This window comes from Leptonychotes weddellii, chromosome 5, assembly GCF_054177405.1.
Source record: "Leptonychotes weddellii isolate Sample4059 chromosome 5, ASM5417740v2, whole genome shotgun sequence".
Lineage (NCBI taxonomy): Eukaryota > Metazoa > Chordata > Mammalia > Carnivora > Phocidae > Leptonychotes > Leptonychotes weddellii.
The window spans coordinates 29,231,749-29,254,900 of NC_138373.1; the positions used below are offsets into that span (position 1 = coordinate 29,231,749).

General features: G+C 49.4%; 1 protein-coding gene and 2 pseudogenes across 2 annotated transcripts in view; all 3 read right to left on the reverse strand.

The window, feature by feature from the left end:
* The window catches only part of ABAT (4-aminobutyrate aminotransferase), an 84,625-nt gene that overhangs the window by 28,545 nt on the left and 32,928 nt on the right, over positions 1-23,152 (reverse strand). For both annotated transcript variants that reach the window (XM_081820060.1, XM_081820061.1), the window contains exons 2-3: positions 11,436-11,550; positions 1,401-1,498 (exon numbers count right to left, since the gene is read on the reverse strand). In XM_081820060.1, coding sequence (XP_081676186.1) covers positions 1,401-1,498; positions 11,436-11,505 — 168 coding nt within the window. In that variant the 5' untranslated portion in view covers positions 11,506-11,550. The remainder of the gene's footprint in view (positions 1-1,400; positions 1,499-11,435; positions 11,551-23,152) is intronic.
* Positions 5,851-6,961, reverse strand: LOC102734528 (zinc finger protein 106 pseudogene; annotated as a pseudogene).
* Positions 7,121-9,016, reverse strand: LOC145721462 (zinc finger protein 106 pseudogene; annotated as a pseudogene).

Genomic DNA, 23,152 nt, shown 5'->3' on the forward strand with positions numbered 1-23,152 from the left:
AAAAAGAAACTGGGAATTATAAATTGGGAACTGGGAACTAGTTGCTTTACTACTACAAAGATTTAATCTATAAAAATAATACAACATAAAATCAACTTTAGCAATTAGTGTCATAAAATTATATATTTCCACATAAAAATAGAAACTAATACTAATGACAAGAATATAAAAAAAATTATTTCAGGTATTTCACCACTATGAAATTAAAATCCACTCCTCCTCCACAGAAATATGCATGAAAAAATGTCCCTCCTTCCGTTGGTAAAATGCTATCAAAATAACGACAATCATTTGCATTAGTACAAAGATTTCTGGATTTGTAAAATAGTTGCAGTGACAAAAGGGATATTTTCTGACAGTAAAAAAAGTGACACTGTGGATAAAATCTGCAAAATCTGCAAAGAAAAAAGCCAGTTTGTATTAAAAAGGTTTACACTGTTATTTTTTCGGTGCAAACATTAGAAACAGTATAGCACATCACAACATAGAGCCAAGGTTAGTCAGCCTTCTGAAATGCATACTATGCACATTGTGTAGCATCTTTGAGGAGAGGCACCAACCTCCCTCATCAGACTCATCTTGTGCCTCTTCCATCTCACACAGTAACATCTATTCCAGGGATTCAGAGCTACCCAATGTGTCTCATATGCCATGTCCTGTCACCCTGCATGCCTCTCCACATACCGTTCCCCTTGTCTACAAAAGAATAATGCACTCCTTTGGTGAATTCTTCCTTTTTATCCTTCAAGGTCAAGATCAAGATCAAGGGCCTTTGCTATCCCTGCCCTGTGCCATCTAGCATTGTCATTTTCTTCCACTTTGGTCAGATGTTCTGCCCCAGACCTTCACTCTGGACTCAAAGCAAGCCATGTGACTTCCTTTGGCCAACAGAATGAGGTAGGAGTGATGGTACACCAATGTGGAACCTAGACCTTAAGAGACCCATTATGTGCTCTTCTCTGCCACTGCCATGAGGATGAGCCCAGCCTAGGGGCTGGAGGATGAGAGACACATGGAGTAGAGCCAGGTCACTGCAGTGACTAAGACAAGCTCAGCCTAGATCAACCAGTGGTCAGTCATCCCCCAGGCATGTAGATGGGCCCAACAGAGCTGCCTAGCTAACTCCCAGTTAACCCCAGATGCGTAAGTCATCTCTATGCTACTGAGGTTCTGTAATTTGTACACAGCATTACTGTGACAACAGACAATTGATAAATCTCCTCTGAAAAGGCGTCTTTGACTTTTCACGGCAGAATGGCCTAGTTTAATGTCCTGGATCTCTAGTGGTAAGCTCTCTGAAAGCAGCTAAGAACGCAGGTCCGTAAGCTTCACTGTGTTCTTGCCTCATGGACTCCTTTCGCTCCATTCTTAAGAACACCACTCAAGTGTGCTCAACTCACCCTAGATCTAGGCCCTGGGACTTCAGTCTTCATCAGGGGCCCGTCATAATCAAATTCGACGTCGACTTTGGCTGCGGCTTGACTGATGTGTCTGGAGCCTGTAGTAGACAAAGATGGTGAAAATCCCTGGTAACAGTAGGTATAATGAGAACTCTGCCCTAACAGGTGCCCAATGTCCCCAACAGAGACAGTGCCAGGACCTCAACCCCATCCTAGCCAGACCACCACTGAACATGGAGTCTGGCCAGACCTGGGCACCACAAAAACAGTGCAGATTCCAACAAATGGGAAAGCCCAGTGCTAGTGAAGTTGTAGGCAAATAGGTATGCTCATGTTCTGCTGGTGTGAGTATCAGCTAATGATGCCTTCTTATTCCTTTCCACTGAGCAATCTCATTTCAGGATTCATCCTAAGAAAATAATGGGACCAGTACACAAAAATGTATGTTACAAATATTTATAATAATACTGTCTTTCAACAAGAAAACAACCTAAATTTCCAACAATGGACGGCAGCTAAACACAATATGGCATATTCCACTATTTCAGGGACATGGACATTTTTATTATTATTATTATTTTTTTTTTTTGAGAGAGAGGGAGAGAGCACGAGTGTGGAGGGGCAGAGGGAGAAGGAGAGAATCTTTTTTTTTAGAAATTAGGTAACTCCTTCTTTTTTTTTTTAATGTTTTATTTATTTATTCATGAGAGTCAGAGAGAGAGAGAGAGAGAGAGAGGGGCAGAGGCAGAGGAAGAAGCAGGCTCCCCGCCTAGCAGGGAGCCCGATGCGGGACTTGATCCCAGGACCCTGGGATCATGACCTGAGCCGAAGGCAGACGCTTAACCATCTGAGCCACCCAGGCACCCCAGAAGGAGAGAATCTTATGTAGACTCCATGCTGGGCCTGGAGCCCAATGTGGAGCTCGATCTCACAACCCTGAGATCAGAACCTGAGCTGAAATCAAGAGTTGGACACTTAACTAACTGAGCCACCCAGGCGCCCCTGGAAATTTTGAACTTTTATGGACATGGAAAGATGGCCATAGTATTACCATGTGAAAGGTCCGATTATAAAAATTATCCAAATTTTGCCAAAATTTAATTTATACCCAAACTTATATCCAAATGTCTCTATAGAGCAGAGTTCCTCAGCCCTTAGTGCTACTGGCATTTCAGGCCAGATAACTCTCTGTTGTGGGGCCGTCCTGTGCACTGGAGGATGTTTATCTGCATCCCTGGCTCCACCCACCGGGTGCCAGGAGCACCGCCCCCCGAGTTGTGCCCCTAGTTGTGGCATTCAAAAATCACCTAGGAGGAATAATCAAATGTCTAAATTCAGGTGGTCCCCGGGGCGCCTGGGTGGCTCAGTCGGTTAAGTGTCTGCCTTCAGCTCAGGTCATAATCTCAGGGTCCTGGTATCAAGTCCCGCATCGGGCTCCCTGCTCAGCAGGGAGCCTACTTCTCCCTCTCTCTCTGCCCCGCCCCCGCCCCCCGCTCCTGCTCTCTCTCTCAAATAAATAAATAAAACCTTTAAAAAAAAACTCTTTTAATTTTCAGGTGGTCCCCACTTATAGATGCTTTTTGTTAAAAAAAAGTTTGGGGCACAAGTTACTTGCTTGAGATCCATTTCACATTTCTGCATCGTAATAAATGTACATAGGGGAGTTCCCAGGCTAGACCCACAAGGCTTTTGAGCTCAGCATGTGGCGGAAATAAAGGGCAGCCTGAACCCCACGTCTTGATCCCTGACTGAAAGACATCTGTGCTGAACCCTTGATCCCTGAATGAAAGACATCTGTGCTGAACCCAAGGTAAGGGTGGGGTGACGGACCATCAGTAACTCCCAGAAATCCCTTTAATGTCCCTGCTCATCTTTGATCTTCCTGGCACATAAGTGGTACATGGGAAATGTTAGTTCCTCTTACTTGGGTTGCATCAAACTAGGGAATCACATGTAAGTCGTATACATGATTTCACTTCTCTTTATGCAACCCTGAGGGGTACAGTATTGTTTCCATTTTATAGGAGAGAAAACCAAAACTCAGAGAAGCAAAGAACATGCTAGGCTCTGTTTGTCTCTCCCTCCCTCCCTCTCTCTGTCTCGCACACACACAGCTTGCCAAACTCTACAAAGCCATATTAGAAAACATATTTAAATTCATTCTTAATTTTCCATAATTGCTCTGGATATCAAAGAGGGTTTTTGAAATTAATTATGTAACAAAATATAGCCCTTTGAACATGAAGTCCAGTTAAAATCCAGTGCTACTCTTATTTGAAGGCATGAAGCAGCCAGCTTTTATTGTTTTCTGTTTGATCTTAAAATGAAAAGGGAATCCCTAAAGAGTTTGTCCCATTAGCAGAGCGTTAAAGGTCGAGGAACATATCGATGACTTCTTTTTTACATTAAACGTTACTGGTCCAGACTGATTCCAGCTAGACCTGCATAAAACAAGGACGCACGTTTGGATAAAAAACAGTTCTTAACTGGTGCAGGTCCCACTGTTTCTAGTAGAGGGAAAGTGAAAAATTCAAAGTTGCAAGCTGTCCTCTAATGAGGACACACAGGTCCGCTCTTCCTTTCTCCAGAAAGTGTCTTGACACCATGCCGAAGCAGCCAGATTTCCTGGGATCTGGAAAGTGGAAATGCTGGCGCTGGAAGATCCCCAGTGGGAGCCGCAGCTGAAAGGGTCTCGAGAGAAATGACAGGCGCGAGTGGGGTCATGTGGGGCTATTGGTAAAAGGACACCAAGGCTGCGAGCAGACGGCAGCAGGGGAGTGGAGAGAGGGCGAGAACCCATCCCCCAGGGATCAGGGAGGGATGGGGCATGGGACGGGGAAGCTGAGGGACAGGTCTGTATGAAGAGCTGCATCGGTTCCTACCATGTGCCAAGTCTTCGTGGGTGTGGACAAAAGAGGGCCAGGGCCTCTGGGCAGAGATCCTGAAAACCACAGCCTGGTAAGTTTGCTGGCAACAGGGCTATCGAACACGGGATGATGGGGCAGCTAGCACGGATTCAGCCCCCACTGTGTGCTAGGCAGGCCCTACCCAGGCGAACTCCCATCTACTGTTTTTATTTATCCACAACCCTCTCGAGAGATGGTTCTCAGGTTATAGATGAGGAGCAGAGAGGTTAAGCAACTTTCCCAAGGCCACATAGCAAGTCAGTTGCAGAGCCAGGATTTGAACCCAGGTCCGATGCTTTTGCTTTTCTATCTCAATCGTGACTTTTTGTAGAGGAAAATAACCAAATACCAACACAACAAATATTCTCTTGCGTATTTTTTTTTACGGTGGGCTCCATGCCCAACGTAGGGCTTGAGCTCATGACCCTGAGATCAAGAGTCCCACACTCTACAGACTGAGCCAGGTGCCGCCGAGTATTCTTTTAATGATGATATATAATCATGGTATATAAACCACAGGAGAAAACAACCAGATTTCCTTTCCTGGGATCTCTTACAACAAGTCACGCGAGCAGAGGTGTCCATTCATCAGGAGTTCATGGTGAGCATACCCAATAGCATCCCAAGCACTTTCCATGGACTGTCTCACTTAAGCCTCACAACCCCCTGGGAGGTAGATGTCATGATTATTCCCATGTTACAGGTGAAGACACTGAAGCTCAGAAGGGTCAACTAGTTTGCCCAAGGTCACATAGCTGGTAAGCGGCTAAGCTGAGAATTTGTCCTTCAGACCTCTCCTTTCCCAGAGACTATCTTTCATCTCATCTAGTGCCGGGCTCTGAAATGAAACATTTGCAGCAAAACAACTCACTTCCTTCAAAGACAAATTCCTAGAGGCACAAAGAAGCAAAGAAAGTTTGAATTAATATTGAACTACCCAGCATTTTCATTCATGAACGAAGCAGCACAGCCAGGAGGCAGGCGTGTGCCTCAACACCTGAGACCCCGCAAGGTGGGGGGGTGGTCCACCCAGCCCTCTGGGTCTGATGACGATGCCTGCCACCCTTGGGGCCTCGCCAATCCAGAGTCAATGTTTAACTCCAAACTATAAAAACAGCCATCAAATGTTTTTACTGTTCTCTTGATCTTTAGAGTGAGAGTAATAAACGAATGCCAGTTTCCCAAACAGCAAGGTCTCTGTATATGAGCCTGGCCAAAGTCAAAGTCAAGTTCAATTGGAGTTGTATGCTCTCCTTTCCTTTAAAAAATCTTATCCTCCATCCCCCCAAGTGTCCACCCTACTTATTATTTTTTTAACCAATTAAGATCTATAATATCTGGAGAATACTAGCCGCATAAATTACTACATGCTGTCCCAGAGAAGTATCATTCCTTAAAATCTGTTTAATTCTGATAAACCTCCAGTAAGAACTTCAAGTGTAACCTATCATCCCATAGAGATGCCCAGACTTGCGTTTGGGGTGCGCCTGGCTGGATACCACTTCCTCCCTGCTTCTCTGGGGAAGGGAAGACCACGGCCTCTGCTCGGGGCCGATGTGAAATTAGTTCAACTAATGACCTCCCAAGATGGGAGGCAAAAAACTTCATGAATCAGTTTTGCTGTTATCCTCAGCACGTCATCCTGTGTCCTGTTTGGATCCTTTCCTAGCCATGAAAAGAGCATCACACTTCTTCCAGCGACATCTCAGGATTTGAAAGTTTGGGTCCATGTGGTCAGTGAGCAGATGTGTTGAATGATCTACAAACGCCCAATATCAGAGGGCAACCGTGCCACCTTTTGACAGCGGTAATTCTGCATCGGATTTAGCCTTGCAGCCTGAATACTGGCATCACGTCGGCCGGGATAAATCATACTTTTAAGGGTGGTCATACACATAATCATGTCTCTGTGTCCTCCGTAAACTTGCAATCGATTGTGGGTCTGTGACCCACAGACACAAACTTCTCCAGGCACGAGGCCACCATCATTTTTCCTAGGATTTTCCTACAGTCACTGTGTGATTGTGACTTTCACAGATCCACGCGAGGTCACCAGTACGAATACTGTAGGCATAGGCTGACTGAGCCGGGCTGGAGCCACTGAACACAAGGTCATACACCACCTTCATGCAAAGGATGGTTTGCTGGGGCCCTCTGGAGGACTCCGAGGAGGAGTCCCTTCTGTGCATCTCATGGTCCAGGCACGAGACCCAACAATGAGCCACTTTGGGGGCACCCTCCTCAGCTGTGGTGAGACAGCTGCCAGCCTGAGGACCATGGTGTTCAAAGACCTCGAGTCGTTTATTGTTCTTGATGAAGGTGACCACAGTGCCATTTGCCAGCCCTGCATAGAAGATTCGCTGTCTACTATGGCTCTTCCTGCTGTGGTTGCTCCACACGCCCTCGCGTCTGAATGCGTAGCAGCCAATGGTGTGGCCACTGGGGCTAGTGTAAAGGGCATCTCCCCAGAGGTTCCAGCATCAGGGGGCAGCTCACTTCGGGGGTACGGCTCTCACAGACACCACGCACTTCCGACTCACCAGCTAGAAGCTCGGACAGTGTTCTCTGCTGAACAGGTAAGTTCTCAGGTATCTGAATTGCATTCTTCACTGAGGCTGGGTGCCCCTCACCGCGCCTTTTGTGACTCATCCTCATCTCCCGGCTCTGAGGATATTTGTTTTGTTTTGTGTTTAAAGATTTTATTTATTTATTTGACAGAGAGAGACACAGCGAGAGAGGGAACACAAGCAGGGGGAGTGGGAGAGGGAGAAGCAGGCTCCCCACTGAGCAGGGAGCCTGATGCAGGGCTCAATCTCAGGACCCTGGGATCATGACCTGAGCTGAAGGCAGACGCTTAACCACTGAGCCACCCAGGTGCCCCTCTGAGGATATTTGTAAAGAGTTCTTTGATCCCCTCACAGAAGAGATCACCGTCTGAGTGTGTGCCACACTCACAGGGACACCATCCTTACAGCAAGCGCCAATTCCTACATAGAGCTAACTTCATCACAACCACAACGATGCGTTTCTCATGAGTTTTGCTCTCTGGAGTCTCAAATACCCTTTTCAGATTGACTGTTTGGTTTCTCAAGAGAAACCAGAGTCAGAAGAATCGATGGCCACTGCTTGGAACTGAGGTTTAGGAGTTCCTAGGACTTCTCATCTCTGACACTCTTGTGCTGGACCACTTCTGCTGCCTTCCCACGTGGAGGCTGTAACTCTCCCCACTTTGGTTGACTTTCCTGTTTTTACTTCCCTTGCAGGGTGAGCAGTAAATACATCCTGTCCAGTGTCACTGTTCCCAAGAACACGGGCAGCCCACAGAGCCTTCTTCTTCCTGAGTTTCTTTTTCCTCGTTTCCCCTTGTTCCAGCTGATGTCGGAATGGACTCCACCTGTGTGCAGGCTGGTCAACTGGAGGTGGGGCTCCTTCTCCAAGGGGGGTTTCTGATGCAAATGACAGTCTTGGAAGACCCGCTATTGCCTTTGGGTGGCTCCTCACCTTTTTCACCTATGCTTGGTGCGGGGGGGCAGTTGATTTCGAAGAGCATGCGTCTCCTCTCTTCCTGGTGTTTCCTTGCTCTGTGGAGATCCTTGGTTCTCGGCTAAGCTCCTGGCAAGCTTCCGTCAGCCCTGAGAAGGACGAGGTTGCGGTGATGGCTGGCTAAGCTGGACCATTGGCACTGTTCTCTCTGTTAGCTCGCAGTCATTCCTCGGACGCACTGCAAGCCACAGCCTCGTGACACGGCACTCACATTCTTGCATTCTCATCTTGTTCGGGAGACGTGGGTTCTCCTTTAACCTGAACAGAGGCGTCTGGAGCAGGAACACTGCCGCAGACTCGGAGAGCAGGGGATGTGGCTGCTCGGACAGGACTCCCGTGGGTGAAGGGGACCCAGAGGCCGATCCACCCCCAGCGGCTCTCCATTTCTAAGACTGGCTGTCATTGTGCTCAGTGCCAGAGGCACAGCTGCCGTCTGTGTCTGCATCTGCCAAACTGGAGACCGCAGGGCTGACGATGAACTTGACGGAAGAGGGCTTCCTTCTCCGTCACTCTTCTGGGCGTGCTGGTTCTCTAAGGGGGCAGGGAACTCTCCGGGCTGTTCAGGTCTTTTGCCAAATGCATCATAGGTATGGTATGGTCAGAGGAGAGTTGTGCACTATGTCACCTCTGAGTAGCAAAGTTCCAGCCCTTTCTCCTGTTCTCAGGAAGGCAGCACGCCACTGATTTTTTTAACACACTCATGGAGGAAAATATCAACAATTTCACCACCCAGAGGTAACCGCTTTGCTGTCTAGTCTCTCAGTCTCTGCACTCCATTTGCCAGGATAAGATTATCAATGATTTGGGGGGAGGGGCATGAAGCAATGCCATGGGGAGCACTGTCTCAGCCCCGAGCCACCGTGTCTAATGGCTTCACAGTGATCTGATGGGTGCAGACACCACACCAACACCTAAGCACAGTGGGTGTGGTGAGGGCTGAAGCACCCTCCTGCTCTCCCTCACTCCGGGGAAGCAGGTGCCATGCTGTGAGCTGCTCTGTGGAGATGTCCATGTGGCCCCAAATCCAGCCAGAGCCACGGGAGTGAGCTTGGAAGCAGATCCCCCAGCTTCCACGTTGAGCCTTCCGGTGAGACTGCAGCCCTGGCTAACAGCTCAGCTGTACCCTCGTGAAAGACCTGGAGCCAGAACATCCAGCTAAGCTGCCCCCAACCCAGATTCCTAATCCACACGAACCATGAAATAAATAAATAATTATATAAAATATTAAATAAAAAACATTATTTTAACCTGCTAAGTTTGGGGCTATTTGTCACAAGGCAATAAATAACTAATATAGCAGTTAAGGTTGCAAGTTTTGGGACCAGCTGGGCTCTCCGTTCAAAGCCTGGTTCAGCCACTTGCTCGCGCTGAGGCTCTGGGAAAGTGATATAATTTCTCTGAGTCTCCCTTTCCTCTCCCAGGGGACTAAATGGATTAAAGGTTAGCTGTCATTTTACAACGATTTCCTTATTGCTACTTGCCCATCAGCAGTGTAGGAGTGCACAGATTCCTGAATCTTTGCCAACACTGTGGTTTAGTATTAAAAAACTCGTATCTATCAATCAACCCATCTATCAATCATCTATCATACTAGATATGTCAAAGTGATAGGCCAAAAGAAAAGAAAAAAAATCTCACGGTATGGTTCTCTCCATCTGGCACAAGTGTGCCAAAAAAAGATTCAGCTCTGGCCAAGAAAATGCAGAGCTGGTAACTCCGATTTAGTCACATCTGTCTTGGTTTTTCATCGTGCCTCCATATCCATGCTTGTAAAATGGGAGTTAAGCCACTCCCCGCCTAATGGAAGCATAAACGAAGAGCTTTCACATGAACTGTTTCTTCTGAGACAAGAAATGTGCAAAGCAGAGAGGACACCAGTATCACCCCCACTTCCTCGAAGAGAAACGGAGGCTCACATCCTGCCCACTGGTCAGGCTCACTTGGTGAAATGGGGCCCAGTAGTAGGAGTCTTGACCCACTGCTCTTTCCTGGTTTTCTCCTTGGGAAGGCTCCGACGTCCGTGAGAATGACCTGCAAAGGCGGAGCCACGCTCTCTCGTCACTGGTGTATCCTCAGCGCCTGGCCCAGTGCTCGGCACCCAGCAGGTGCTCCATAGTACTAGCTAGGGAGGACTCTCCCTCCTGCTTGGAGCACCCCATACCTGCACCATTGGTCAGGTTTCGGTCTATTTTTAACATAATAATGGGTCAGCATTAATATGCTTCTCTTATAATTGCGTAAAACAAAACAAAACCTCAAAACCTAACTCCTCAAGGCTACGGAGGTCAAGAACAAGGGAAGGCAGGAACTGTCACAGACCAGAGGAGATGACGTGACAACGCGGTGCGCTGGGGGTACAGGGGCTGGATCCTGGGATCCAGAAAGAGGCGTCAAGGGAAAGGCTGGTAAAATCCAAAGAGAAGTCTGGAGTTTGGTTAACAGTAAAATATAAGGCCAGCTTCTTAGTTTTCGACAAATGCATCCCAGTGATGTAAGATTTTAACTGTGGGGGACATTGCGGCACAGGGGACCTCTCTGGACTAGCTTAGTAATTTCTCTGCACTTGTAAAATCAGCCCAAGTTAAAAGGCTTATTTTAAAACAAAACCTGCTAATACTCCTGCGGGAGAGAGAACACGCCTGCTCTTTATCCTACCCAGGGTATAAACACCTGCATTCTACATGCGAACCAAGGCCACAGCCCGCACTTTGTCTTCAGAAGGCAGACGAGACCAATAAGAAAAGGACACAACGATGACAAGCACGGGGCTCTGAGAGAACTGAGACAGGCTTGGTGGGGGGGATGTAGGGTTCCCCTAAGGGGGTTACCACTAGCCCCTCTTTCCCCCAGAGCCCCAGGGAAGCACATGGGGGAGGGATGATAACCCAGTGTTTGCAGCTAGACTGAGTTTGCTTCTCTGAGGCTCGGCTTTCTCACCTGCAAAATGGGATTCATGTGTGCCTTCCGGTGGGGCCACTGGGAAGGAGGTCTCACGGGATCCTGCAAGCTGATGAGGCTGGCCTGGCCGAGCTGCCTGCACTCAGCGAGGCAGAGAGAAACAGAAGCCCCGGAGAGACAGAGAGACATGGCCGCGGAGTGGGCGGTGCTGCAGGCCAGCTGGGTGTGGGTGGTGCAGGCGAGGGAGAGTGCGGTGGGGGTAGCCGCCTCCTATCCAGTACCCTGGAAGCCCACTTGGCCTTTAGGTCAATCACAAGGATACTTGTAGCCTTCTTGTTTTCTTGGCAGCAAGCTCAGCTATGTGTTTTCCCCAACAGTCCCTGTGAGGACAGGCCGGACCCTTCCGGCTGCTGGGGCTGCCACTCCAGGCAAGCAACGTGGCTCCAGGCCGGATCAGCTTCCTGTCCACCACAGAGCTGTTCATTCGGGGACAGGAGTGCGCAGCTGAGACGGGAGATGGAGGGGGGTGATGGGGACAGTTTTAGTGTGTGTGAGGGGGAGACAGCCCCAGAAATACTGGCTGGCCAGCCCCTTAACCCCCAAGGGCTCTCCCAGTCCAAGAATCCCCAGTCTGGATTTTGTTTCCCATCAGGACCAGTTCTTGCCAAGACCCCCCTCCACAGCTTACTGGGTGCGAGCAGGCTGTAGTTGTGCTGGAAGGTGCAGGCCAACCGCCGGCTAAGCAACATGAAGGCCATGATCCTCTCCTCCAGGAACAGAGGCCCCCTTCACACGCTTCCACCCTGGAAGAAACCAGAAATGCACAGTCAGGCCAGCCAAGAACACTTCCCTGCCATTTCCCATGTAGTTTCTTCTGACATCACATCCTTTGCTTTCATACTGGGGTTACACTTTAAAAACCGAAGGCCGGGGGCACCTGGCTGGCTCAGTTGGAGGAGCATGTGAATCTTGATCTCTGGGTTGTGGGTTTGAGACCCATGTTAGTTGTAGAGATTCCTTCAATAAAAGTGTTTTCATTTGACCTTGACCACACCCCAGGCAGGATCACTGTGCACATTTTCTAGGTGGAAAACCAGAGCAAGGGGACAGAGCTGGCTTGAGATCCCTCTGCAGGCGAGCTGACCAGCTCAGTGCATCATCCACAGGGGACAAGCCAGCCCAATCTGTGAGATGGGAGGGCTCAGATGGAAGATTCAGAGCAGATGCAGTGGCCACACAACACGAGAGGCTGGGAGCCCTGCTGCCCTGTCCCCACACTGAACACTGGTCCCCAGCACTGTCTGGGAATCCCAGGACCCCATGCAGTACCCGGTGGCCCGTTTTGGGGGGTGCATATTTCCAGTGTGACCAACCTTCTCAAGTTTGCTGGAGATGGAGGGGGTTCCCTGGATGTGGAACTTCGCTTTGGAACCCAGGGAGTGAGGGTTCTCAGCTCCCGTGCCCCAGACCCCTCCCAAGTCCTGCTCTCCCTGGCTAGACCTGCCAGTTGCCCATTGCTTTGTGGGCCTGGAACAACGGCCCCCCCACCTTGTTTTCTTTTTATCACCTCCCCCACCCCCTCCCCAGGCCACCATTCAATTGTGTTCCCCCTGCATCTTTTGGTTTGTGGGTTTTCTTGCTAAATCCCTGCTCTGTTATCTGGAGTGTGTATTTTCGGTTATATTGTGCTGGATCTCAGAACAATGATGGAGCCATCCACGTCTCACAACTTCTGGACCCTGCTTCCTGAGTCCTTTCTGCATGCTGCACGCTGTGCTAAGCTCTTTGCATAGGGCACTATTAATATTCATTATTGTTATGAATGCGCACAATACTCTGTGGTCCCCTCTTTACAGATGAGGACACTGAGGCACGGAGAGGTTAATGGTGGATCTGAAAACAGATCTGCCTGACCCCAGAGTCGCTGAGTCCTAACACTTCATAGATGTCCATCCATTCACGCTGCAACAAAACACAGAGGAAGCGCCAACTAGGGGCGGCTGCAGGCTTAGCAGCAAGGGTGAGGACTGGGGCAGATGTCTGGCACCAAGCTCAGGACGATGTGTTGGCAGTGCTCCCAACCCAGTACCCCAGAGCTAATGGGACGTGGAGCTGTATTATTAGAAGCAGAGACTAAACAAAGGAGGGCGGTGTTGGCACTGGTTTAAGGATTCACGCATTCCATGAATATTCATGGCGCACCTACTATGTGCCCCCCTCACCCTCTCCCCCCGCCGTGGGCACTGGGCACAGGGCACAGGGATCAGTCAAGTGCAGTGCTTGCCTTCCAAGCACGACCATGTCCTGAGCACCTAGAGGTGCTGCAGACACCACCCTGTTTCATCCCCAGAGCCCCAGGAGATGAATGGCTATGTCATCCACTCTTCACAGATGAGGCAACTGAGGTGCTCCTGGGAAGTGGGTGCAGGAGGTAGCTTTGGGGTGTCCGTTCAGCACACCGTGCCTCCCCGCTCTTGGAAACTTCCTCATCTGTCTACAGGGGTGCAGACCCGGCAGCCCTGTCCATGCTGTGTGACCCCCCTGGCCGCAGCTGACTGGACGGGGACAGGCCAGAGTCCTGGGAGCTCTGGGGTCGCACCTCCTACCTCAGGAGAGGAGCCGGCATGCAGAACAGTGTGCAACAGAGAAGCAGCTGCAAGAGAGGATGGAGGTCCTGGACACAGAGGCTCCCTGGTTCCACCTCAAGCCTGCAGCCCAGCCTGGCCATGAGTGCACCACTCACTTCTGAACCTGTTGGGGCCAACCTGAGTCCCCCATATCCCTGGGGGTGAGCCGGTGCGGCAGGGGGAGGGCCAGGAGTGTCAGGATCATAGATGTCCCTCCAAATGGAAGGACCAAGGGAGAAGTGTTCCCATCCCACTGGTCCAGAAGAAAGCTCCCTCCACCTTCCTTTTTGCCGCCCGCCCCCTTTTAGCTTGCTTGAGTATCTGGGTTTCTTTTGCTTACGGAGTCCAGCTAATAGCACAGTTAGAGAATCAGACTGGGCCCCACATCTTGGGAGTGCACTGGGAGTGCCTGCCTAGGGCTCTCCTCCTCAGCCACCACCCAGCAGGTGCAGGGTGGCTAAGGATAAAGTCTCTCCTGGTGGGGGCTCTGGGAGGCGTCCCAGGAGGAAGTGACTGTAGTCTGAGGGAGCGGGGTACGGTTCTGAAGGGCGCTTTATCCCCCTCAATGTGCCCAGCCATCCAGTGGGGAGGGACATGAGGACATGGAATTTCGGAGGGGTTATGTATTTGGCCTTGGTTACGGGAATGCCTGGGACTGTCTGAGCCCAAAGCCCTTGCTTTTACTCATGACAACATCGATTAACTCAGCGAATAACAAAACACCTCACCATAGTAGATACTGGTGCTTGATGAATACAAATGATCTAGTTCAGAGAGGAAATTTTGTTGCCTTTCAGCAGAGGAAATGTTATTGAGGAGAGCATGGGTCTGGAACATGCGACCATGAATTAACTGAGAAACCATACTCTTTCCTTGATAACTCAATGTTTTTTTTTTTTTAATCTATTCCAGCAGCATATCCAACTCAAAGCAAGCCTGTTCATTTAGCAGCACAGTGACTATGCAGAACCAGCGGCTGCTGTCTCTCATTTAAAACCATTTGTCTCAAACGGGAGCACTTAAGACTCCACACAATTTAATTTCCATTAAACATGTGTTTGAAAATGCGAGAATCTCCAAGAATGCGCATATTAACATCTGAATGCTCTGCAAAAGTGAGAGTCACACCTGCACACTTTCAATTACAAAATGTCACAATGGGAAATACAATGGCGGTGACATTTCGGTGGCCTGCAGTTGAAATTGACCTTATAACAAAACCTGATCTCTATCAGACGTGAATTCTTAGCACATATGCTTCCAACAATCAGAAGAGTTGATGTCATGCGCTCACTTTCTCTAGCCCACTAATTCAATCAACAAAAATTAATTAGGTGCCTGTTACAGGCAAGGCACTGCATTATGTAGGTATTGAGATGGGTAAAACACTCCTCTCTTTCTGAAGCTCATAATTTAGTGGCAGAGGGACGAGGGGAGAGAATAGGAGAATTTAATGCACTAGGCTGCTTTCCCCTTCAAGTCAATAAATCCTTAAAATAACCGGGCAAGCTATGTATATAAAAATTTTCCAGTTCACTGTCAACGAGTAATTCTGTACCAGACAGGGTGAAATCATGACTTCTGCTGGTACGAATACACAAGGTGCTGTGGAAACGCAGACAGAGATTCATTCTGGCGGGGCTTACGATGCCAGTGAGGTGTCACACGAGCTGCACCTTCAAAGGTGAGCAGATTTATGGAAGCCACAGAGGAAAGGGGAGGTACCTCCAGCAAATGCTCAGGGGTGATGAGATGCAGAATGGGCAAGAGTCGGGGGCACGGCGAGGGCGGCCAGGACACGAAATCACAGGGGAAGGGAAGGTGGAAGAGAAGAAGATGAACAGGGTCGGCTGGAGACACCCTCAGTGTGTGTGGGGGTCCAGCTCTTCCATCTTATTCAGAAGGGTCCTGCTCAGCCAGGTCCGGGGGAGGGGTGCACGGAACAAGCCACATGTCAATGAGATGCTGGGGTCACTGTGAGCTGAGGAGGGGGGCTCCCAAGGCATGTTGGAGGGCACCTACGGGGTGAGGGTTGAGAGGCAGGAAGGAGCCAGAGACCAGCTTCTAAATCCCTAGCCTTTAAGACTTATGGGTTCCTCGAGAAGTTGAACATAGCATTATCACACAGCTCAGCAATTCCGCTCCTTTTGTTGTTGTTGGTTTTTTTTAGCAGGCTCTATGCCCAGTGCAGAGCCCAATGCGGGGCTCGAACTCACAACAGTGAGATCAAGACCCAAGCTGAGACCAAGAGTCAGATGCTCAATTGACTGAGCCACCCAAGCGCCCCCAACAATCCACTCCTAAGTGTACACCCCAAAGAATGCAAAATAGGAGCTCAAACAGATACATGTACACACACGTTGATATCAGCACCAGCCACAATACCAAAGATGGAAGCCACCCAAGTGTACATCAGCAGCTGAATGGGTAAGCCACACGGGGTCTGTCCACACCACAGAGTCCTTCATAATAAGGAATGACGTGCTGATAGATGCTACAAAGTGGATGAACCCCAAAAACATGATGCTCAGTGCAAGAATCCAGACACGAAGGGCCACACATGGCTTCCATTTGTATGGAATGTCTAGAACAGGCACAGCCAAAGAGATAGAAAGCAAGTGAGTGGTTGCAAGAACTGGAGAGAGGGGCCAGTGGGGATGACTGTCTAATGGGGTTTCTGTTCGGGATGACGAGAAAGTTCTGGAGCTGGTGGCGATGTCTGCCTCAATGTGCCTGAACGTGCCAAAGGCACCAAGTTATTCACTTACAATGGTTCTTGGGTAATCTTGTTTTATGTGAATTTGACTGCAATAAAAAAATAAAAGCAAACAAGAGAATTACGGAGCTGGCCCTCCCCTTTTAGAGATGGGAGACAAGACAAGGGTTTGAGGTCATGCAGGCCTGCGTTTGAGTGCCTGCCGGCTACAGCTTGTCATTTACCCTGCTTGATTCAGTCATTCCCTTAGCAGAAACCACTGCGCCCCGCCATATGTCAGGGCTGTGTGTAGGTGCCAGTGATGAACCAGTGACCAAGATCAAGATTAAATAGAGCTGTGATAGATTAGTGATGTCTGTCATGGGTCTTGTAATAGACACTACAGATATGTGTGCAATGCCTGGAGCCTGGGCTTCAGTTCTAAAGCTCACTGTCTTATGTAACTAACAGAGCAGAACTTACAAAAACACTCTGAGCCTCAGAGTCCTTATTTACGGCATGGGAGGGCGATGCCTCTCTTACTGGCTGTGCTGGGAATTAGGCACAACTGATGTGAACAGCCTGGCAGATCATAGGCTCTTCAGACATTTGAGTTTCCTCTCTGCCTTGTCCCTCCCTTTTGTATTCTCTGCCAATGATGCAGTGCTTGATTCTAGAGCTCTGTGGTCTGAGGTCCATGGAGGTTTCTGGGGTTACCAAGGAAAGGGGCCCAACAGAAGGCAGACTCTTCCTGGGGACATGCTCTGGAGCCTCTCAGATGCAAGGCAGTTACAAAGGAAGGCTCCCCTTCCCCCCCCACAGTGATGTAGGGAGCTGGGTGCCCAGGGGTCCCGCTTGGGGGCAAGGCCCTAAACCGCTCTGGCATGAACTGCATCATCTCACCTGGACCGGAGCACTGATACCCTCGGTGCTCTCCTGGCTTTCTCTCTTGCTTTCCTTCCATTATTTTCTACTTGGTCCCCAACCTTTTTAAGGATAATTCATCTCACATCACTTTCCTGCCTGAAACACTCCAATCACACTCAGAAAAATGCAAACCCCAAGAGAGAGGGGATCAGGCTCTTCTTGTTCTCCAGGGTACCCAGAGCTCAGCTCAGTTCCCAGGTCAATTTATGCAGTGAGTGAACTCAACACGTCTGAGCTGTGAAACGGGGACAACAACACCTGCCTTTTAAAAAGGTCCATCGGAGGACTCATGAAAATTAGTGTGCGGGTCTGAAATTTGTGTTAAAACAACAATTTAACAATAATATTCCCCTCTGCCCAAGTCTGTAATCATTGTGTATGTGACTGTTCACCACAGCCCTTGCTTGGCTCAGGAGCCAAAGCCATGTGCCTCTCCTGGCCTCAGTTTCCCCTCATGTTGGATCACATTGTTTCCATGGCCCCTTCTGACCCCCAGAACCATCTGGCCTGCATGCCAAGAGGCCCACTGTATTGCCCCCGAGATGGTGTGAGCATCTATGTCTCTGCTCTGTCTCCCACGCCCTGTGCGATCTGCACATCTGGAGACAGATATCAGTCTGGTGTCAAAGGCAGGCTAGCATCACAGAGGGATGTCATTCCTTGACATGATCAGAACTGAAAGGGAAATTTAAACCAACATAAACTAAATAGAATAGGATCTATCCGAGCGCATTGCGGGCGAGGGTAATTTTTGTTTGAGGCATGCAGGACACCTGCAAGAAATGCTGTTTCTTACTGTGTGTCTCGGTCAAAACAAGTTGCAAACCCTGGTGCAACCAGACAGTGAGCCCTCCAGGCCCACCCACCTCTCCCCAGCCCCTTTTCTTTAATTAAAATGCTAATTACTTCTCTCTGCTCCCTCTTATCTGCCTCGTATGCGTGCATTCGTATGCGTGCATTCGGAGGGTGGGATGGGATGGGGAGAGGCCAGGGCAGTGTTTAAATCAATGGGGTAAGGGAATTCAGGGAAAGGGCCCCCCCCAAAAAAAATGCTCTGGAGGAAGAAGAAAAGTCATCAAAGCATTGGCAGCTGTTTATTGCTCACTTGCTACATACGATGTACCTTCACGTGTAATTTCAGCCTTCTGCAGGATGGCAGGCTCAGAAGGTTGATGGGCTCCTCCAGGGTCTCCGAGCTCAGAGCCAGCGGTTCTTACCCTTGGCTGCATGTGAGAATTTCCAGGAGCATAACACCTATGGCGGTCTCCACCCAGCACAACTAAACCAGAGTCTCACGGGTGTGACATGGGCACTGGTGAAGCCCCCGAGGGGAGGCTGAGAACTACTGTCTTTAGAGGTGGATGGTGGACCCTGCACTTGACCCAGGACTGCATGATCCCCATCTCTCTGGAAATGAAGGGTTTCTGACTTTGAGAGTTAAACATCTCAAAAATACAGGGAAAAGCAGCCCATGGTGGCCGTTTGGAGAGGTGGGGTACAGGGTGCTGAATGTGAAACCAGACTCCTCTACTTGCTGTGTGACCTTCGGCGTGTTAAACAATCTCTCTGTGCCCCTTTCCCTCATCTGTAAAATGGGGATAATACCCCTTTGAACCTAACTCATGGGCTAGCAGAGTGTGAACTGAGACATGAGACTTGGGTCCCTGCTGTATCCCCAGCCCCAGAGCAGTGCCTGGCTACAAACAATCATTGAATAAATAGTTAAGTGCTCCATAAATGTCCTGAAGATGTTGTCTGACTCACCTTTCCACGATGCTGCCTCGCAGGCCCCATGAACACAAAATCTCTGCATGAGTCATTGGCTAGAAATGGACCCCCAGGCCTCTCTGGGGCCCCAAAAGATGCTCTGTCTCTCATTCTCATATCTACTCTGCAGGCCAAGACAAAAGAGCTGGCTGAGGCCTGGGACGTTCCTTTCCTGTCTGCAGCCCCGGCTGTCTGTTGGCTTTTCTGCAGACTCAATGGGACACAATGACACATATAGCCAAGTGCGCCTCTGTTGTCAGGGACAAGGGTCGCCATGGCAACCAACAAAGTCAGAGCCCTGGGCCTGTGCAGATGGCTAGCAGGGCCCCATTCACGGGGCTGTGATGGATGGCGCTGGGACAGAAGGCTTTATCTCGGACCTGGCTTCCCTCCTCCAGTGCCAGATCCTGCAGCCTCCCCTGGCTGCCCCCACAGCATGGGCCCCAGCCCTCCCTCCCTGCATGCATGATGTTCTATGATCGGCCTCTTGCAGCAACATGCAATCAGTGGTGACTCGTACAAGGGGAGGGCGATACTGTTCTTGGAAACAGGCAAATGTTGACTTCTACGAAAGGCAGAGGCGCAGCTGAGAAAGTCACATGAGTCAGAAATGGGGTCCAGAGGTGCCATATTCTAGCTTGATGATTCTGGACCTGATGCACAACTCACCGGGGCCACAGGTTCCCCATCTGTGAAATGGGAAGAATGAAAGCTACCCATGAGGCATGAGCGCTTTGGTGCTAGAAGGCAGGTGGGCCCTAGCCCGTGAATGAACAGGGTAAAGGGGAAAAAGAACAGACAAGGCATCAAATGTAAGCCTTCTGAATGGGGAGACAGACAGCCTTTGTTCTGCGTGTAGCACATATTCAGACAGAAACATTTGCAAATGGTTGAGTTAGTTTTGTATTTCTGATCCTACAAGGGGGGAGGATTGAAGGAACAGAATCAGGTTGGAAAGGATGCTTGTGCCAATGCGGAAGAAGCTACCCCAGGTTAAAGCTGCAGAAGGTAGATCTGGTTCCACAGGTGTGTATGGAGCACCAGGGCTAAGCCCCCCAGATGCCATGCTAAACAAGGACATGTCCCACTTTGTTCTCAGGGAACTTGCAATCCTGTGGGAAGGCCAACAACGAATAGGTGACTGGAGGAGGTACATTTCCCTTTCAGAGAAAACAAATCATTTTAAGGACTCCAGGAACTGCTAAGGGTGCAAATACTACAGCAGATAACAAAGGAGCCAATTTCTTCCCTTCAAGTTCTGCAGGGCAGGTGACTTGGAAACACTTTGCTCATTCGAGTTATGAGATGTGCCTGACCACGTCCCTTGGAGATGTCTTCACTTTTCAATAATTCAAAGGATTGTTCATTTCTGTGTGCATGCAGAGATCTGCTACAATTCAATGAACCCATAATGTCTACCATGTCAAGGCTCAACACACTGTCTCGCCTGTTCCTGGAGGCAAATGGTACTATTCCCATTTTTCAGGTGGGGGAGAGGTTCAGAGAGGTTTTGCTACTTGCGAAAGGTCACACAGCTGAAGACAATGGAGCTGGGTGAGAACCAGGGCTGTGTCAGCTTGAGAGCTAAGACCTGGCCCCATTACCAGGATGGTGGCTTCAGTCCTTACCCAGAAATCTCATCAGACAACTCAGGCCAATACATACAATTTTCACAGTGACCAAGAACTTCAAACCAACAGTTGTCACTGTCTGCAGCCTTCCCAAGGACTCTCATCTTTTGGCCACAGGTTCATCGGTAGGGGCCTACAATTGCCCTAACAATTCCAACCTCAGGCCACACTTGGACTTTTCCCTGTGCCCCAACACTTGTCCCTGCTGTCCCTTCCAGGGCACAGAGGCCCCCATTCTATGAGGAGCCCCATGGAATGGAAGGTCCTTTCAGAAGAAGAACTGGCATCTTTAGAACTCCTTAGTATTTAGGACAGCTCCAGGTAATGGAGAAATCTTGCTGAGTATTTTAAATATTTTTATTTATTTGACAGAGAAAGACAGCGAGAGAAGGAACACAAGCAGGGGGAGTGGGAGAGGAAGAAACAGGCTTCCCGCTGAGCAGAGAGCCCGATGTGGGGCTCGATCCCAGGACTCTGGGATCATGACCTGAGCCAAAGGCAGATGCTTAGCGACTGAGCCACCCAGGCGCCCCTTGCTGAGTATTTTAAATATGAATCTGTGAAAAAGAATTTGTCCACCATTTCTTGTTTCCTAATTTTTCTGGCTAACTCTTTAAACATTTTGGTGCAGGTGAGCCCGTGGAGGGCAGGTCCAAGGATGTGGTCAGATAAAGCACCCTGATCCATCACCTTCTGTAAAGACTGTTCCAATCACACACAGGCAGGCTCACCCTTGCTCTGGATCTGACCATGGCGGCCATCAGTCACATGGCCGTGGCCAAACAGGCAGGCCTTCTGAATGGGAGACTTCAAAAATCCTCATGCCCAGCCCTACCTCCCCATCTAGTAGCTTGTTTTTCCGAGACAGAACACATAATCTGTTCACATAGGGAGCACTCAGAGTCATTCCATGGGACGTTTGAGGGCAGATGGCGGGAGCCATTAACCGCGAAGCTGACAGTGCCTTGTTTAGCTTATTTTGCAAAAGGAGTGGGGCCTCTGGAGGACAAAAATGTGGCACCAAAGAGAGAGCTCGGATTTAAGCCTGGGGAAGAAGGCTTATCGGCTTTCGAGGCCAGAAAAGTGTCACTTTTGTCCAAAAACAAGCCAACAAAAACAACTTGTTTTGTCTACACAGAGCCAAACATCCGGAGTGGATAAAATTGTGATGGAATGTATTCTGGGCTGGCACCCTCAATGGCAGAGAAAGCCATCTAGGTGTCCCAGTGTCCCTGGTGCCTTGACTTCCATCAGGAGGCTTCTCCACCTTCCACCCCTTTAAGAGAAGTGCCTCTAGGGGCGCCTGGGTGGCTCAGTCGTTAAGCGTCTGCCTTTGGCTCAGGTCATGATCCCAGGGTCCTGGGAGGGAGCCCCACATGGGGCTCTCTGCTCCGCGGGAAGCCTGTTTCTTCCTCTTCCACTCCCCCTGCTTGTGTTCCCTCTCTTGCTGTGTCTCTCTCTCTCTGTCAAATAAATAAATAAAAATCTTTAAAAAAAAAAAAAGAGAGAAGTGCCTCTGTTTTATGACTTTTTTTTTTTTTTAGGATTTATTTATTTGAGAGAGAGAGCATGCGAGTGGGGGAAGGGGCTGAGGGAGAAAGAATCTCAAGCAGACTCCCCACTGAGCGTGGAGCCTGACAAGGGGCTCGACCCCATGACCTTGGGATCATGACCTGAGCTGAAATCAAAAGTCGGATGCTCAACCAACTGAGCCACCCAGGTGCCCGTTTTATGACTTTTTGATACCTTTACAGGAAAACAAACTTGCTAAGTGAAAAGCTAATCTCTAAAATGATACTCCTTGAGACGTACAAAAACCCTGGTCATCCTCCAGGGGGAAAGAGAAGGGTTGGGGGAATAGCTACATAATGCAGCTACCTAGTCCCTCTCCTACTTGAACATTCCCTGGCTCCCACTGCCCCCAGAATTAAGCCCAGCTGCTTGGCCAGGTACACGGTCGCCCCTCCCTGCCCTGTTGACACTGACTTGCTCACACTCTGCTCTATCTTGCCTCCAGGTCATCCATCACCCATGTGCTATTATCTGTTGAAATGTCTTTCCTGTGCACCCCCACCTCCTGTTTATATTCCTGTAACTCTTGTGTGCTTTTCCATAGTGCACCTCTGGCCACCTCTACCAGGAAGCCTTCCAGATTCACCAATTCAGGGTTAGATGTCACTCATCTGGATTTCTCCAGCAATCCTAACTTCATTTTTTTAATGAAAATGTTCACACACTCAGGGTAAACCTGGCTGTACCCACCACCTCGTTTCAACACCTGCTAGCATTTGCCATGTGTACGTTATCTATAAACTTATATGCATATTCTTTTCCAGTTCACCTATAATGTGACAATCTCCGTCTCTCCCTTTAGCCAGGGAAATTCATTCGTTCATTCATTCATTCTTTCATTCATGGATTCATTATCAGGCATTTCCTGATCTCCTACTGCCTGAAGATGCAATACTAAACCCTAAGGACCCAGGTGGGGGTGGGAACAAGAACCAATGCAGCAGGGTCTCTGCCTTCAGTTCCAATGGAAGGAACAGGCAATAAATAATTTCACATTATGATGAGGATCATGAGCGTCACTTGACAGTAGGCGACTGATTTGGCTCAGCAGCCCCACATCACACAGGGAAGGCTCAACAAACATGCTGCACTCCACGGAGCTCAGTGCTCTGACCGTGGGGTCCCACTGAGACAGCCTGTGTTCTTGGTCACTATGGCAAGGGGGACAGAGAGAGGGACCAAGATG